Source organism: Impatiens glandulifera, unplaced genomic scaffold, assembly GCF_907164915.1.
Source record: "Impatiens glandulifera unplaced genomic scaffold, dImpGla2.1, whole genome shotgun sequence".
Lineage (NCBI taxonomy): Eukaryota > Viridiplantae > Streptophyta > Magnoliopsida > Ericales > Balsaminaceae > Impatiens > Impatiens glandulifera.
Window position 1 is genome coordinate 22,939 of NW_025919620.1, and position 18,709 is coordinate 41,647.

The 18,709-nt window shown below is 28.1% G+C and overlaps 2 protein-coding genes across 2 annotated transcripts; both read left to right on the forward strand.

The window, feature by feature from the left end:
* Nucleotides 1–6,286, forward strand: LOC124918276 (G-type lectin S-receptor-like serine/threonine-protein kinase At1g11410). Its single transcript, XM_047458473.1, has 10 exons — nt 1–94; nt 488–675; nt 748–958; nt 1,053–1,290; nt 1,376–1,523; nt 1,605–1,862; nt 3,627–3,825; nt 3,894–4,131; nt 6,043–6,184; nt 6,272–6,286. Exons 1-10 carry the CDS (start codon nt 1–3, stop codon nt 6,284–6,286), a joined length of 1,731 nt encoding a protein of 576 aa, XP_047314429.1.
* Nucleotides 6,287–12,598: 6,312 nt separating this feature from the next.
* LOC124918277 (G-type lectin S-receptor-like serine/threonine-protein kinase At1g11410) lies at nt 12,599–18,709 on the forward strand. Its single transcript, XM_047458474.1, has 9 exons — nt 12,599–12,692; nt 13,086–13,273; nt 13,346–13,556; nt 13,651–13,888; nt 13,974–14,121; nt 14,203–14,460; nt 16,224–16,422; nt 16,491–16,728; nt 18,640–18,709. Exons 1-9 carry the CDS (start codon nt 12,599–12,601, stop codon nt 18,707–18,709), a joined length of 1,644 nt encoding a protein of 547 aa, XP_047314430.1.

Genomic DNA, 18,709 nt, shown 5'->3' on the forward strand with positions numbered 1-18,709 from the left:
ATGGCGTACATAATTGGGATATTTACCTCTATAGCATTAGTCATTGCCATCCTACTTATGGTTTTCTGGTTCATAATGGTTAAAAGGAGAGAAGGTAAATAAGTAAACTTTATCTCTTTCCAAAAATATTTATGCATATAAATTATTTTATAGTTTTTTTCTTCTTCTTGAAAATACAAAACCAATTCAATAAACACATTAATCGTGATTAGTTTAAAGTTAATATTTAAATCGTTGAAAACATATAATTTATTAATAGTTTAGTGGTTTTAGTATAATTAAACGGTTGAGAAAAAAAATTACATTATATTCAAGCTCCTTCCTTCAGATATTTTGTTCGGTTTCTGCTCACAACCCTCTACAAACAGTTTGTAAATTCCTATATCACACACTATATATATAAAAGAAGTATCTTACTTATTATTTTATTGGATGACTTTATTTTTATTAATTAAGATTTGTACGTAATTAATGATAATTGATACAGAGAGAAAGATAAAGGAACGGCAAATACTTCTTACTCCAGCTAACGGTTCATCAATCCAACCTTCCACAACAGGAAAGCAGCCTTTAGAGGATTTCTCATTTTTCAAACTTAGTACCATTGTGGCAGCCACAAACAATTTTTCCGTTTCTAACAAACTCGGACAAGGCGGTTTTGGCACTGTTTATAAGGTATTTTTGTACCATAAATTAATAATATTGCAATCTACCTTATTGCTTAATAAATCTCGTCACTTAATGCAGGGGCGATTGAGGAATGGAATAGATATTGCGGTTAAAAGACTAGCAAAAAATTCCGATCAAGGTTTCGAAGAATTTAAGAATGAAGTTTCTTTAATAGTGAAACTTCAACATAGAAATTTAGTTAGGCTTTTAGGATGTTGTTTTCAACCGTATGAGAAGATGCTTATATATGAATACTTGCCAAATAAGGGATTGGACTCATTCATTTTTGGTAAGTGACTAATTACTATTACTTGAATAATTTTCTCTAACAAATATCATGTCTTCTAACAATGGAAGATACAACTAATAATACTTTGGTGTAGATCAAGATAAATGTTATATACTTAATTGGGAGAAGCGATTTAACATCATTTTGGGAATAGCAAGAGGAATGATATACCTTCACCAAGACTCTCGACTCAAAATCATCCATAGAGATTTAAAAGCCAGCAATATTTTATTGGATGATGGATTGAATCCTAAAATCTCCGATTTTGGAACGGCTAGAATTTTTGGAGGTGATCAAATGGAAGCCAATACAAAAAGGGTAGTTGGAACATAGTGAGTGTTTTAACATAATCTTGTAGTATGGTCCTTTAATCCATCACACAATTTTCACCAAAATATTTTGATATATATGTTGCAGTGGTTATATGTCTCCAGAATATGCTATGGAAGGACTATATTCAATAAAATCTGATGTCTTCAGCTTTGGTGTCATATTGCTTGAGATTATAAATGGGAGAAAAAATACCAGTTACCATCAAGAGAACACGATAAATTTGATAGGACATGTATGACCTACTAAAATAGTTTCATTAATTATAGAACAACTAATTAATGTGTATCATGGATTCATATATTCCATCTTTCAGGCTTGGGCATTATGGAACAAAGGTAAAGTCTTTGATATAATTGACTCAAGGATGGGAGATTTATGGACAAACCAAGAAGTTTTGAGATGCATTCACATAGGACTTCTATGTGTGCAAGAACATGCTATGGACAGACCAACTATGTCTGAAGTTGTTTTCATGTTATGCAAAGATATGTCTTTACCTTCTCCAAAGCAGCCCGCGTTTATCTTCAACGGACAAGACATGAATGCATCGGATTCATTGACGAACATTAAAGTGAACTCCATAAACAGCCTTAATTAGCATTACTTAGATCATAGCCAGATGATTTTTTTCCAACTGTTCCATTACATTTAATGAGTTTTTTATATTGAATGTTATTACCTCAATATATATGTTATTGAACAATAACTGAAAAGGGGTTGTAACTCAACGATTCACAAAAGAAGTATAGCCTATACATAGAGATTCGAAAGCTAGTAATATTTTATTAAAGAATGAGTTGAACTCTAAAATCTCGAATTTTGGAATGACTATAATTTTTAGAGTCGACAAAATGAAGTTAGAACAAAGAATGTAGTTGGAACATAATAAGTATTTGACACAATCTTATAATAGTAGTATACTTTTAGGTACAATAATGATATAATTTTCAGTGGTTAAATGTCTACAGAATATGTAATTGGAGGACTTTTTTCAATAAGATTTGATGTCTTCAACTTCGGTGTCTTATTATTTATATACTATAAGTGGAAACAAAATAGCAATTATTATCCGGATAACAAAATCGTGTTCCTTAAGATTATTCATCCAATGTTGGGTGATTCATTGCTTCATATTCAGTTGGAGTTGGATTTTTGGTTGTTGAGATGAATATGATCCAAATATAGTAAATGTAAGAATTTATAACTATAAAGTCTCAAGTTTAATAAATTTTTATTTTCAAACAAGAAAAATAACTAATCTTGCTATCTTTCACCCAATACACCAAGATACACATTTAATTGAAATTAAATTATTATAAAAAATGACTTTTTGAAAATAATATTAAGAAGAAAAGAAAATTGATTTTGTTGACACAATAATTTACGTCCTTCTCTTGTTTATTAAATTTATTTTTTATTTTTAAAAATAGTCCATGTATATTAAAAAAAATGATAAGAATTGTTTATTTACAACGAAAAAATATGATACGAGAAAAAAATTAAAAAAAAAAAAACTCACAAAACATGAAAATAAGAAAAGAATTCAAACACAATTTTATCCGGCTCAAAACCGAGTTTTTTACTCTATTGCGAACTTGAAGAATTTTAAATCTCAAGTTGACCTATAAGTATTTTGATTGTCTCAATTTGGAGCCTAAAGTATATTTGAGACCTGTTTTTCTTTGAGCTTTGATAGATATTTTCACTTAATTAACTGATCATTATCTTCTTTTTTATCGTGACTTGTATTAAACTAGGTTTGCATAGGTAAGGTATTTTATCCATGATTAATACCATTTTTTCTCTATTGAAAAAAATATTCCCTATAAAAGAAGCATTCTAATATAATTCAAAGTAGAACAAGTATATTTGAAAACTTCAACTATATGACAATAATGGAACGCTTCAAAGTCTAGTAGTCATATTTAATGTGGGTTCTTTTATGTACAAAATGTAGTTGTTTAAAATATATGTATATTATTCGTGTAAACGAATATAATTACGTTTACACAATCTAATGTAATATTTAAATGATTTTCATTAAATAAGGACCATAATTGTGAGTAAATCTTTAATTTTATTTTGCATGAGAAATCATATTCAAATAGTCACGTGAATAGTTAATGACGTATAAATGCCAATATATTTCTACGGCAATAACATTATTTAACCAATTTCAAGTTCCTTGTATCCCAAAGTTGACAAGAAAACTGATTCCCTGAGGCTGAGTTGACATTGTCCGACCAAACAGGGTCTGAACCGGATGAGGAGGATCGAGATACTTGGCTTCCATTCAGTATATATACTACTTAAATTAATGCCGGGATGTTTAAAGGATGGGGTAGAGATTACTGTGAAAAGATTAGCGAAAAATTCACATCAAGGCGTGAAAGAGTTTAAGAGTGAAGTTTCGTTAATTGCCAAACCTCAACATAGAAATTTGGTGAGGTTGTTAGGATGTTGTGTTGAACATCATGAGAAGGTTCTCGTATATGAATACTTACCGAATAAAGGCTTGGACTCATTCATTTTCGGTACGTGACCAAATTATCGCATTTTAATCAAGCAAATATAGAGTTAACAACTAAATATTTTTATGTAGACGGAGAGAAATGTTCTCAACTAAATTGGGAGAAACGGTATAACATCATTTTGGGAATTGCAAAGGGAAGTGTTTATGTTCACCAAGATTCTCGATTGAGGATAATTAATAGGGACTTGAAAACTAGCAATGTTTTGTTAGATAATGAGTTGAATCCTAAAATCTCGGATTTTGGAATGGCAAGATTTTTTAAAGGCAATCAAATTGAAGCAAATACATATAGGGTAGTTGGAACAATGTAAGTGTTCTGATTGACTTTAAAAACCGTAAATAGATGGCTAATGCTAAAGAGGTAAAGATCACAATTATGTACACCATTTGTTGTTTACGCCTGACCTTCACTAACAGCTGCTGCGACTTCAAATATTAAGCTGAAAATTTGATAGAATTTGTGATTATAGATTTTCGGTAATTTATTTGTTTATTTTTGTTGTGGCTGTTAGTGAGCCTTTTGTTGAATTAATTGATGCTAATATCATGGAGTAATATATATATCTTATCATTTCATTTTTCAGGCTTGGGCCAAATCGTGGATGTTGTTTTCTATTTGGCCTAAGCCTGAAAAATGAAATAATAAGATATATATATTACTTCATGATATTAGCATCAATTAATTGTGTTATAATTAAGAACATATTTAGTATAACATATATGTCCAATCAAATTAATCGTGTTCTCTTGATTGATAGTAACGGTTATTTTTTCTTCCACTTATAAATTCGAGTAATATAACAACGAAGCTGAATACATCAGATTTACCTGAGTATAATCCTCCCATAGCATATTCTGGAGACATATAACCACGGCAAATTACATCATGAAAACATTATGGTAAAAAATCATTTTAAATTTGAAGCACACAATAATATAAGATTATATCAAAACACTTACTATGTTCCAACTACTCTTTTTGTGTTTTCATCCATCTGGTCACCTCTACAAATTTTAGCCATTTCAAAATTTGAGATTTTTGGGTTCAACCCATCATCTAACAAAACATTGCTAGTTTTTAAGTCTCTATGGATTATTCTCAATCGAGAGTCTTGGTGAAGGTATATCATTCCCTTTACGATCCCCAAAATGATGTTAAACCGTTTTTCCCAATCAACCAGAGAACTTTTATCTTCATCTGCATCCATATTTTATTAGTACCTAACCTTTAGTCGGTATAGAAAAATATTATAGATAGTTAAACTTGTAAAATAAATGTAAATGGTCACATACCGAATATAAAAGAGTCCAAGCCCTTATTTGACAAGTATTCATGTACGAGCATTTTCTCATTTTGTTGAACACAACATCCTAAGAGCCTCACTAAATACCTATGTTGGAGTTTGACTATTAAAAAAACATCATTTTTAAATTCTTCCACTCCTTGATTTGAACTGTTCGCAAGCCTTTTAACTGCAATATTTAATCCATTCTTTAACGTCCCTACACAAAGTGACAAAATTGATTAAGCAAGAACGTAAATTGTTGCGCATAATAACTCATATCTTCATTATCATAAATTCGAGTCTTCAAATATTAACTGTTAAAAAAATGTTTATTATATAAAAAAACCTTATAAACTGAGACAAACCCGCCTTCTCCCAGTTTGTTGAAAATGGAAAAATTATCGGTTTTAGGATAATTTAGTTAGGCATTTAGGATGTTGTTTTCAATCGCACGAGAAGATGCTCATATATGAATACTTGACAAATAAGGGTTTGGACTCGTTCATTGTGGTAAGTGACCAATTATTACTTAAATAAATTTCTCTAACAAATATATATGTCTTCTAATCATGGAAGATACAACTAATAAAACTTTAGTGTAGACGAAGATAAATGTTCTCTACTTAATTGGGAGAAGTGATTTAACATCGTTTTGGGAATAGAAAGTGGAATGATATACCTTCACCAAGACTCTAGACTCAAAATAATTCATAGAGATTGAAAAGTATCCAATACTTTATTGGACGATGGATTGAATCCTAAAATCTCAAATTTTGGAATGGCTAGAATTTTTGGAGGTGATCAAATGGAAGCCAATACAAAAAAGGTAGTTGGAACATAGTACATAAGTGTTTTGACATAATGTTATAGTATTTTCCTTTACTCCATCTTACAATTTTCATCAAAATATTATTTTAACATATATTTTTAAGTGGTTATATGTCTCCAGAATATTCTATGGAAGGACTATATTCAATAAAATCCGATGTCTTCAGCTTTGGTGTCATATTGCTTCGGATTATAAATAGGAGGAAAAATACCAGTTACCATCAAGAGAAAACGATTAACTTGATCGTACTTGTATACGTTCCTAAAATAGTTTCATTAAATATAAGATAACTAATTAATGTGTATCATGGATTCATATATTCCATCTTTCAGGCTTGGGCATTATGAGACGAAGTTAAAGTCTTTGATATAATTGATTCGATGATAGATGATTCATGGAAACAGGAAGAAGTTTTGATATGTATTGAGATATAATATATTTAGGAAATACTTTATTTAAAGTATATACTATTATTATAATTTTATATTTTTTCTAATTAAGGATGTTTCCTAAATTTATGTATACATAGATTGGGTAATCAATTCTCATCAACAAAACATAAATAATAACATAAATTATTCTTTCGTTTCTTGCTCTCTCTTTAAGTCTTAACTTTAACTTTAACTTCGTTTGTGATCGATTTTAGATTAGGGTACGTTTAATCTTCTGCATAAATCTCAACATGGTATCAGAGCGATGTTACAAAGGAAAACAATACATTTGACTTCAACGACATACTAGACGGATCAGAAGAAGTTTGTAAAACTAACTTTATTAACGAAGACGAATCATCAAACAAATCGATCAAGAACAACCAAGAATAATGATCAATAAACTACGGATGATTACAAGATGTTTAAAGAATGATTCAGAAGATTGAAAAAAAATTTGTTAAAGAATCCAAGTAAGTCTTCTAACTATGATTAATATTTTTTGTTTTCTTTAGAATAGAGTATGAACAAAAATGTTTTAACTAAAACAACACAACGAAACTAATAGATTTGGAGCTAGTAACTCACACAAATTTAAAAACAAAATAATTTTTATTTGACAAATGAATCAAATAGAATTATTAATTAAGTTAGAAATATAAAAAAATTTTGATTTGATCCATATGAATATTTGTAGAGGTAGAGAAACATATATATTGATGATTATACTAGATTTATATTAATTTTTTCTTTTCAAGAAAATCAAGATTTGTGTTTTGTATTTAAAAAACCAATTTTACTTAAATATTTAAATAATGAAAAGTGATAATAGGACTTTAATGGTAGAAAACGTTTTTTATCTCATACACCTTGATGTAGAAGGTCTTATAAACACGATTTATTAACTAATACATCTTTTATGTTAACTATAGTAGATGAACACTAATATTTCTCCTAAAAAACAAAACAAGTGTTTTTTTGATAAATTAAAAAAAAATCTCACATTAATCTAAATCAATATGAAAAAAAGTATTAAAATAGTTTAAAATGATAATGAGACATAATTTGTTAATTCTAAGTATACACCACATTTTAATGAATTGAGAATTATTCACTAAAGAATATGTGTTTACAACCCACAAGAACACGGGTTTGTAAAAATAAAAATAATAATAATAACGAATATTTAACCGAAGTAGCAAGTTTTAAACTAGAAAACTCCTCGTATTGAACAATATGAAACTAATTATAAAATTCTCAAGGTTTTTAGATTTTATGTTATATGTCTAATAATAATTCTAAAAAAAATGAAATTTGAACATAAATAAATCAAATGCATATTTGTAGGATATATTTCAAAAACAAATTATATATATAATATCAAATTTATTCAAATAAAATAGTGACATCAAGAGATGTGACATTTTATTAAAATATAGAAAAAGACTGAAAGTCCTCAAAATAATGATAATATATCAATATCTTCATTTTAATAAAGACTCGCATACATATTTAGTGACTGAGTTACAAATTAATGAAAATTAGAACATGATCATTGTCTATATACATATAATAGACATAAGATCAAAAAATTACCGTCTTACTTATATATGGAGATGATATTTTGATGGTTGAAAATGATATGGGAGACAATACAGAAATAAAATTTAAATTGATTCAAAATTTCTATAAAAGACGTTGGAATTGCAAAATTCTTTCTTGTTCTCAAAATTGAACATGATGTCGATGACATTATTGTAAAATATATATATATATATATTATGAATACTCATACGATCCATTGATTCTAAAATAAATCAAAGACCTTGGAATTATAAAATTCTTTTTTGGTTTCAAAACTAAACATGATGCTTATGGTATTAATGTAATGAAAATAATATTATTATGGATACTGATGAGATCCATTGATTTTAAATCAAAATCAAAGACATTGGAATTATTTTTAAAAAAAAATCATTGTCTCAAAATTTCAAATAATACCAATGGTATTTATCAATGATATTGGCCCAATGGACTTTGTAAATCTGCTAAAAGTCATATGATTATGAGTATCAAACTGCGTGAAGTACCAAATTGCATTAAATATTGAAATTTTTTAATTATAAACCTTATGGAGAAGTATCATTGCAAAAATCTAATTATAAATCTATCCAGGGGTATCAAACTGTATGAAATATTACAAAAATCTAATTATAAAGCCATTAAGGGTATTAAACTGCATGAAATATTGCATAAATCTAATTATAAACTCATTGAGAGGTATATCAAACTGTATGAAATGTTACAAAATTTAATTATAAACTCATTGAGGGGTATATATTGTATAAATCTAATTATAAACTCATTGAGGGTATCAAACTGTATGAAATATTATAGAAATATAATTATAAACCTATTGAGGGTTATCAAACTACATAAAAAATTGCAAAAATTAAATTATGAACTCATGGAAGGTATCAAACTACATAATTTGTTTTTGCAGAAATCTAACCATTAACCCTTTTATAGGGATATAAAACTATATAAAATTGCAAAAATCTATTTATGAACCCATGATTAGGAATATCAAACTATTATCAAAATATATCCATAAATCAAATAAGTTGATGAGACTTATTAAAATATGATTATATCTAAATTAGAACAAATAATATTGCATATATTATACAACAATAATCTCAATTTTCGAATAAATATATATGACTTATTGGGAAGTTGTACTCTATATTATTAGAACAACTATATAGTTGATCAATCTCAAGATATATCAATTATTTTTAAGATAGAAATTGTTGTTGAACAACAGTTAATCAAAATTCTAACTCAATTCGAACGAAAATTAACACGATTTAAAAAAACGACGTATAAAAAAAACGTGATCGGAGTGATCATTTGTATCTACATGGAGAAGAGTTAGTTGTTCTCACATCAATGATTCTTACTCAACTAAACTATTTCGAATGGAGTACTAATATTCGACTTTGTCTTGGTCTACTAAGAAAAATGAAGACATTTTTCATTGACTATTCTTACAAGATTTTTAAGAATCTTAAAAAAAACAACGTTTTGGAGGATGTTTGATGCAACCGTAAAAACTTGAATAATGAACCCAATCGACAAAAACAATAAACAAGGCCTAGATGATTCATGTGAGAACATCCATTATTCATGATTCAATTTTAATGATGGATCATCAACCAACAATTTACAAAGCATTCACAATGTTTTTAAAGTCTATGAAGAAAGACAAATCAACATCAGAAAGTTGAACAACATTCAACCATATTTATTGGGAATTCAAATTTGCTTCAGAAAGTTGAACAACATTCAACCATATTTATTGGGAATTCAAGTTAAGCAAATTTCAAGAAGGCAAGGAATTCAGCTAACTTCTCGAAACCTCTCGATTTTCTAGTATTTGAACATCTTTGATTTAAACTTTTCTTCAAGATGTCCATCTTGAAGGGAGTATATTGAGATATTATATATTTAGGAAATACTTTATGTAAAATATAGAATATTATGATAGATATTGAGATATTATATATTTAGAAAATAGTTTATTTAAAGTATATAATATTATTATAGTTTTATATTTTGCTAATTAGGGATGCTTCCTAAATTTATGTATAAATGCATCGATTGGGTCATTATCTCATCAACAAAACATATATAATAACATAAATTATTCTTTCGTTTATTGCTCTCTACCATCTCTTTTTAAGTCTTAACTTTAACTTTAACTTCGTTTGTAATCGATCTTAAATAAGGTAAGTTTAATCTTCTGCATAAATCTCAACAAGATGTAACACTTCTATGTGTGCAAGAAAGCTTTTTTTGGACAGACCAACAATGTCATTTGTTGCTTTCATGTTATGCAAGGAAATAGTTTTACCTTCTCCCAAATAATCAGATTTTATCTTCAACGGACATAAGATTAATGTCTCGGAATCGTCAACATGTGTCAAAGTCATCTCGTTTAACAACCTTACCATCACGAAGACTAGTGATCGATGATTTATGTTAAAAGACTGAAAATTATTTCAAATGAAACATTCTTTACGCTAATCTAGCCTTCTCCGTCCCTCGCATTACAACAAACTCGTGAGATCATTTTAATGTCATGTGTCTACGCCTCATAGTTTTATTATTTTCTTCCAATAGTATTCTCCTTCTAATACAAATATCTATATATTGATGGATAACAAGTGTTTGAAAATCTATACTTAACAATTTTGATACTACTGGAAATTGGTATTTGGTTTATTTTTCTTCACATTGGCTTAATTAAATATTATCATTTTAACAAGAGTAATTATTTATAAAAATCTTGTATAAATTTTAATAATAAATTAAACACATTTAGTGGCACGTAGCTTTACTGAATTATTTTATACTGCGCTAAAGTTTAGGTCATCCTCCCAATTAGGGGGTCAATATTTGGTCTGAACCGAATATCCGATCGAATTTAAATTCACCGAATTTGAATAAACCGAATTCGAATAAACCAAATTCAAAATTCATTTTCAGTTTTCAAATTGAATTTCAAACCAATTCGAATTCAAATACGGTTTTCGAATTTGTTTTCGAATTTGGGTTTCAACTCGAAAACCAAACTAAAAATCGAATTCATTTTTTATTATTTATTCTTCCAAACTTAGCTTAATAAAAAATTTTAAATAATCAAATTAGAATATTTTAAATTCAATATTTAATAATAAAAGATAAAAAGAAAAGAAAAGCACTAGTAGTCTAGTGGTAAAATAGTTACGTGCCACAATACAATTGATATTGAGTTATGTTAGATCTCTTTTATTCCAAAGAATAAAATAAAATCGAATTCGGTTTTAATTCGAAATCCGTACCGGATTCGGTTTGGTTTTCGTAGACGAAATTATTATGCGCCATTATATCTTTTTAAATTCTTAATTTTCTTTAGGAAAAGAAATTTTAAATCAATTTTCTTGTCAAATAAAATTAGAGAAAATGAAAAGAAAATAAAGCCTCCAAGGAGTTTTTCTTTTTAGACAAACAATACCTCATAAATGAAAACAAAACATTTTAAAACATAGTACAATTAAGTCTAACTTCATTCAGTTTATTCATTAAACATTGAATTATGTTTACTAATAATGAAATTACTGGAATCATTAATTCCTGAAAGGTTTAGCACGCTTAATTAATCTACATAATTTTTTTTTATTTACTCTAAATTCAATAACTTATTCGTTAAATTTTTAATTATATTTGATTTAAAATTGAAAACTTATAACTTTATTAAGTTTTTGGAGAAAGACATAGCAATGGTCCACCATTCTTCTACTTACTCCCAGTAGTGCTGCCCCAGAGTGAAAAATGTGAAAAGAATGTTGTTCTAATTTATTTATTTTATAAATTGTAAAAAAAAAAGGGTGAGATTTAAATTTATAACCAAATAAAAATACTTTATTATTATTATTTTTTATCAGAAACTACTGGGCTATACATTTTTATGTTAAAATAATTAATAAATTTAATTAAATAACATAATTTTTTTTTTTTATTAAATAGACTGAAGGCTTGGTAGCTTACTTATAATGTTATTGGCATAGAAATGTATTATTAAAAATATTGGCATTTATTTAGTCATTGAATATTGAGACTATATAATTTTTGACTATTGACATGACTGGTTGAATATCTATTATGAAAAATAATGTAATGCTAAATAAAATTAAAGATTTTTGTTTGTAAGAAAATAAGTAATGCGTGCGTGCAGTAATTATATTTGATTTATTTTAATAAAATTAAGTATTTTTTATAAGAAAATTAGTAATGCCTGCAGTAATTATATTTGACTTTTTTGTATTAAAATAAAAAAATAATTGATAAGAAAATTAGTAATGCGTGCAGTAATTATATTTGATCAATTTTAATAAAATAAAAGATTTTTTTATAAGAGAATTAGTAATGCGTACAGTAAATATATTTTAATATGATTTTATCTTTCATGCTTTTTATTTTTGAAATTGGACTGTTTTGTCCTCCCTAGTGATCCCTATATTAGTTACAAGTGATCTCGTCCAGAATTTTCACACAACAACAACAAAAACAAAAACATTACAAAATTGAAAGAAAAACTAATAGGAAACAACCTTTCACAAAATACTCACTAATCACAAATTCTATCAAATTTTCGGTCAGTTAAGGTAGGTCAGGCGTAAACAAATGGCGTACATAATTGGGATATTTACCTCTATAGCATTAGTCATTGCCATCCTACTTATGGTTTTCTGGTTCATAATGGTTAAAAGGAGAGAAGGTAAATAAGTAAACTTTATCTCTTTCCAAAAATATTTATGCATATAAATTATTTTATAGTTTTTTTCTTCTTCTTGAAAATACAAAACCAATTCAATAAACACATTAATCGTGATTAGTTTAAAGTTAATATTTAAATCGTTGAAAACATATAATTTATTAATAGTTTAGTGGTTTTAGTATAATTAAACGGTTGAGAAAAAAAATTACATTATATTCAAGCTCCTTCCTTCAGATATTTTGTTCGGTTTCTGCTCACAACCCTCTACAAACAGTTTGTAAATTCCTATATCACACACTATATATATAAAAGAAGTATCTTACTTATTATTTTATTGGATGACTTTATTTTTATTAATTAAGATTTGTACGTAATTAATGATAATTGATACAGAGAGAAAGATAAAGGAACGGCAAATACTTCTTACTCCAGCTAACGGTTCATCAATCCAACCTTCCACAACAGGAAAGCAGCCTTTAGAGGATTTCTCATTTTTCAAACTTAGTACCATTGTGGCAGCCACAAACAATTTTTCCGTTTCTAACAAACTCGGACAAGGCGGTTTTGGCACTGTTTATAAGGTATTTTTGTACCATAAATTAATAATATTGCAATCTACCTTATTGCTTAATAAATCTCGTCACTTAATGCAGGGGCGATTGAGGAATGGAATAGATATTGCGGTTAAAAGACTAGCAAAAAATTCCGATCAAGGTTTCGAAGAATTTAAGAATGAAGTTTCTTTAATAGTGAAACTTCAACATAGAAATTTAGTTAGGCTTTTAGGATGTTGTTTTCAACCGTATGAGAAGATGCTTATATATGAATACTTGCCAAATAAGGGATTGGACTCATTCATTTTTGGTAAGTGACTAATTACTATTACTTGAATAATTTTCTCTAACAAATATCATGTCTTCTAACAATGGAAGATACAACTAATAATACTTTGGTGTAGATCAAGATAAATGTTATATACTTAATTGGGAGAAGCGATTTAACATCATTTTGGGAATAGCAAGAGGAATGATATACCTTCACCAAGACTCTCGACTCAAAATCATCCATAGAGATTTAAAAGCCAGCAATATTTTATTGGATGATGGATTGAATCCTAAAATCTCCGATTTTGGAACGGCTAGAATTTTTGGAGGTGATCAAATGGAAGCCAATACAAAAAGGGTAGTTGGAACATAGTGAGTGTTTTAACATAATCTTGTAGTATGGTCCTTTAATCCATCACACAATTTTCACCAAAATATTTTGATATATATGTTGCAGTGGTTATATGTCTCCAGAATATGCTATGGAAGGACTATATTCAATAAAATCTGATGTCTTCAGCTTTGGTGTCATATTGCTTGAGATTATAAATGGGAGAAAAAATACCAGTTACCATCAAGAGAACACGATAAATTTGATAGGACATGTATGACCTACTAAAATAGTTTCATTAATTATAGAACAACTAATTAATGTGTATCATGGATTCATATATTCCATCTTTCAGGCTTGGGCATTATGGAACAAAGGTAAAGTCTTTGATATAATTGACTCAAGGATGGGAGATTTATGGACAAACCAAGAAGTTTTGAGATGCATTCACATAGGACTTCTATGTGTGCAAGAACATGCTATGGACAGACCAACTATGTCTGAAGTTGTTTTCATGTTATGCAAAGATATGTCTTTACCTTCTCCAAAGCAGCCCGCGTTTATCTTCAACGGACAAGACATGAATGCATCGGATTCATTGACGAACATTAAAGTGAACTCCATAAACAGCCTTAATTAGCATTACTTAGATCATAGCCAGATGATTTTTTTCCAACTGTTCCATTACATTTAATGAGTTTTTTATATTGAATGTTATTACCTCAATATATATGTTATTGAACAATAACTGAAAAGGGGTTGTAACTCAACGATTCACAAAAGAAGTATAGCCTATACATAGAGATTCGAAAGCTAGTAATATTTTATTAAAGAATGAGTTGAACTCTAAAATCTCGAATTTTGGAATGACTATAATTTTTAGAGTCGACAAAATGAAGTTAGAACAAAGAATGTAGTTGGAACATAATAAGTATTTGACACAATCTTATAATAGTAGTATACTTTTAGGTACAATAATGATATAATTTTCAGTGGTTAAATGTCTACAGAATATGTAATTGGAGGACTTTTTTCAATAAGATTTGATGTCTTCAACTTCGGTGTCTTATTATTTATATACTATAAGTGGAAACAAAATAGCAATTATTATCCGGATAACAAAATCGTGTTCCTTAAGATTATTCATCCAATGTTGGGTGATTCATTGCTTCATATTCAGTTGGAGTTGGATTTTTGGTTGTTGAGATGAATATGATCCAAATATAGTAAATGTAAGAATTTATAACTATAAAGTCTCAAGTTTAATAAATTTTTATTTTCAAACAAGAAAAATAACTAATCTTGCTATCTTTCACCCAATACACCAAGATACACATTTAATTGAAATTAAATTATTATAAAAAATGACTTTTTGAAAATAATATTAAGAAGAAAAGAAAATTGATTTTGTTGACACAATAATTTACGTCCTTCTCTTGTTTATTAAATTTATTTTTTATTTTTAAAAATAGTCCATGTATATTAAAAAAAATGATAAGAATTGTTTATTTACAACGAAAAAATATGATACGAGAAAAAAATTAAAAAAAAAAAACTCACAAAACATGAAAATAAGAAAAGAATTCAAACACAATTTTATCCGGCTCAAAACCGAGTTTTTTACTCTATTGCGAACTTGAAGAATTTTAAATCTCAAGTTGACCTATAAGTATTTTGATTGTCTCAATTTGGAGCCTAAAGTATATTTGAGACCTGTTTTTCTTTGAGCTTTGATAGATATTTTCACTTAATTAACTGATCATTATCTTCTTTTTTATCGTGACTTGTATTAAACTAGGTTTGCATAGGTAAGGTATTTTATCCATGATTAATACCATTTTTTCTCTATTGAAAAAAATATTCCCTATAAAAGAAGCATTCTAATATAATTCAAAGTAGAACAAGTATATTTGAAAACTTCAACTATATGACAATAATGGAACGCTTCAAAGTCTAGTAATCATATTTAATGTGGGTTCTTTTATGTACAAAATGTAGTTGTTTAAAATATATGTATATTATTCGTGTAAACGAATATAATTACGTTTACACAATCTAATGTAATATTTAAATGATTTTCATTAAATAAGGACCATAATTGTGAGTAAATCTTTAATTTTATTTTGCATGAGAAATCATATTCAAATAGTCACGTGAATAGTTAATGACGTATAAATGCCAATATATTTCTACGGCAATAACATTATTTAACCAATTTCAAGTTCCTTGTATCCCAAAGTTGACAAGAAAACTGATTCCCTGAGGCTGAGTTGACATTGTCCGACCAAACAGGGTCTGAACCGGATGAGGAGGATCGAGATACTTGGCTTCCATTCAGTATATATACTACTTAAATTAATGCCGGGATGTTTAAAGGATGGGGTAGAGATTACTGTGAAAAGATTAGCGAAAAATTCACATCAAGGCGTGAAAGAGTTTAAGAGTGAAGTTTCGTTAATTGCCAAACCTCAACATAGAAATTTGGTGAGGTTGTTAGGATGTTGTGTTGAACATCATGAGAAGGTTCTCGTATATGAATACTTACCGAATAAAGGCTTGGACTCATTCATTTTCGGTACGTGACCAAATTATCGCATTTTAATCAAGCAAATATAAAGTTAACAACTAAATATTTTTATGTAGACGGAGAGAAATGTTCTCAACTAAATTGGGAGAAACGGTATAACATCATTTTGGGAATTGCAAAGGGAAGTGTTTATGTTCACCAAGATTCTCGATTGAGGATAATTAATAGGGACTTGAAAACTAGCAATGTTTTGTTAGATAATGAGTTGAATCCTAAAATCTCGGATTTTGGAATGGCAAGATTTTTTAAAGGCAATCAAATTGAAGCAAATACATATAGGGTAGTTGGAACAATGTAAGTGTTCTGATTGACTTTAAAAACCGTAAATAGATGGCTAATGCTAAAGAGGTAAAAATCACAATTATTTACACCATTTGTTGTTTACGCCTGACCTTCACTGACAGCTGCTGCGACTTCAAATATTAAGCTGAAAATTTGATAGAATTTGTGATTATAGATTTTCGGTAATTTATTTGTTTATTTTTGTTGTGGCTGTTTGTGAGCCTTTTGTGAAAATAATTGATGCTAATATCATGGAGTAATATATATATCTTATCATTTCATTTTTCAGGCTTGGGCCAAATCATCGATGTTGTTTTCTATTTGGCCTAAGCCTGAAAAATGAAATAATAAGATATATATATTACTTCATGATATTAGCATCAATTAATTGTGTTATAATTAGGAACATATTTAGTATAACATATATGTCCAATCAAATTAACCGTGTTCTCTTGATTGATAGTAACGGTAATTTTTTCTTCCATTTATAAATTCGAGTAATATAACACCGAAGCTGAATACATCAGATTTACCTGAGTATAATCCTCCCATAGCATATTCTGGAGATATATAACCACTGCAAATTACATCATGAAAACATTATGGTAAAAAATCATTTTAAATTTGAAGCACACAATAATATAAGATTATATCAAAACACTTACTATGTTCCAACTACTCTTTTTGTGTTTTCTTCCATCTGGTCACCTCTACAAATTTTAGCCATTTCAAAATTTGAGATTTTTGGGTTCAACCCATCATCTAACAAAACATTGCTAGTTTTTAAGTCTCTATGGATTATTCTCAATCGAGAGTCTTGGTGAAGGTATATCATTCCCTTTACGATCCCCAAAATGATGTTAAACCGTTTCTCCCAATCAAGTAGAGAACTTTTATCTTCATCTGCATCCATATTTTATTAGTACTTAACCTTTAGTCGGTATAGAAAAACATTATAGATAGTTAAACTTGTAAAATAAATGTAAATGGTCACATACCGAATATAAAAGAGTCCAAGCCCTTATTTGACAAGTATTCATGTACGAGCATTTTCTCATTTTGTTGAACACAACATCCTAAGAGCCTCACTAAATTCCTATGTTGGAGTTTGACAATTAAAAAAACATCATTTTTAAATTCTTCCACTCCTTGATTTGAACTGTTCGCAAGCCTTTTAACTGCAATATTTAATCCATTCTTTAACGTCCCTACACAAAGTGACAAAATTGATTAAGCAAGAACGTAAATTGTTGCGCATAATAACTCATATCTTCATTATCATAAATTCGAGTCTTCAAATATTAACTGTTAAAAAAATGTTTATTATATAAAAAAACCTTATAAACTGAGACAAACCCGCCTTCTCCCTTTTTGTTGAAAATGGAAAAATTATCGGTTTTAGGATAATTTAGTTAGGCTTTTAGGATGTTGTTTTCAATCGCACGAGAAGATGCTTATATATGAATACTTGACAAATAAGGGTTTGGACTCGTTCATTGTGGTAAGTGACCAATTATTACTTAAATAAATTTCTCTAACAAATATATATGTCTTCTAATCATGGAAGATACAACTAATAAAACTTTGGTGTAGACGAAGATAAATGTTCTCTACTTAATTGGGAGAAGTGATTTAACATCGTTTTGGGAATAGAAAGTGAAATGATATACCTTCACCAAGACTCTAGACTCAAAATAATTCATAGAGATTGAAAAGTATCAAATATTTTATTGGACGATGGATTGAATCCTAAAATCTCAAATTTTGGAATGGCTAGAATTTTTGGAGGTGATCAAATGGAAGCCAATACAAAAAAGGTAGTTGGAACATAGTACATAAGTGTTTTGACATAATTTTATAGTATTTTCCTTTACTCCATCTTACAATTTTCATCAAAATATTATTTTAACATATATTTTTTAGTGGTTATATGTCTCAAGAATATTCTATGGAAGGACTATATTCAATAAAATCCGATGTCTTCGGATTATAA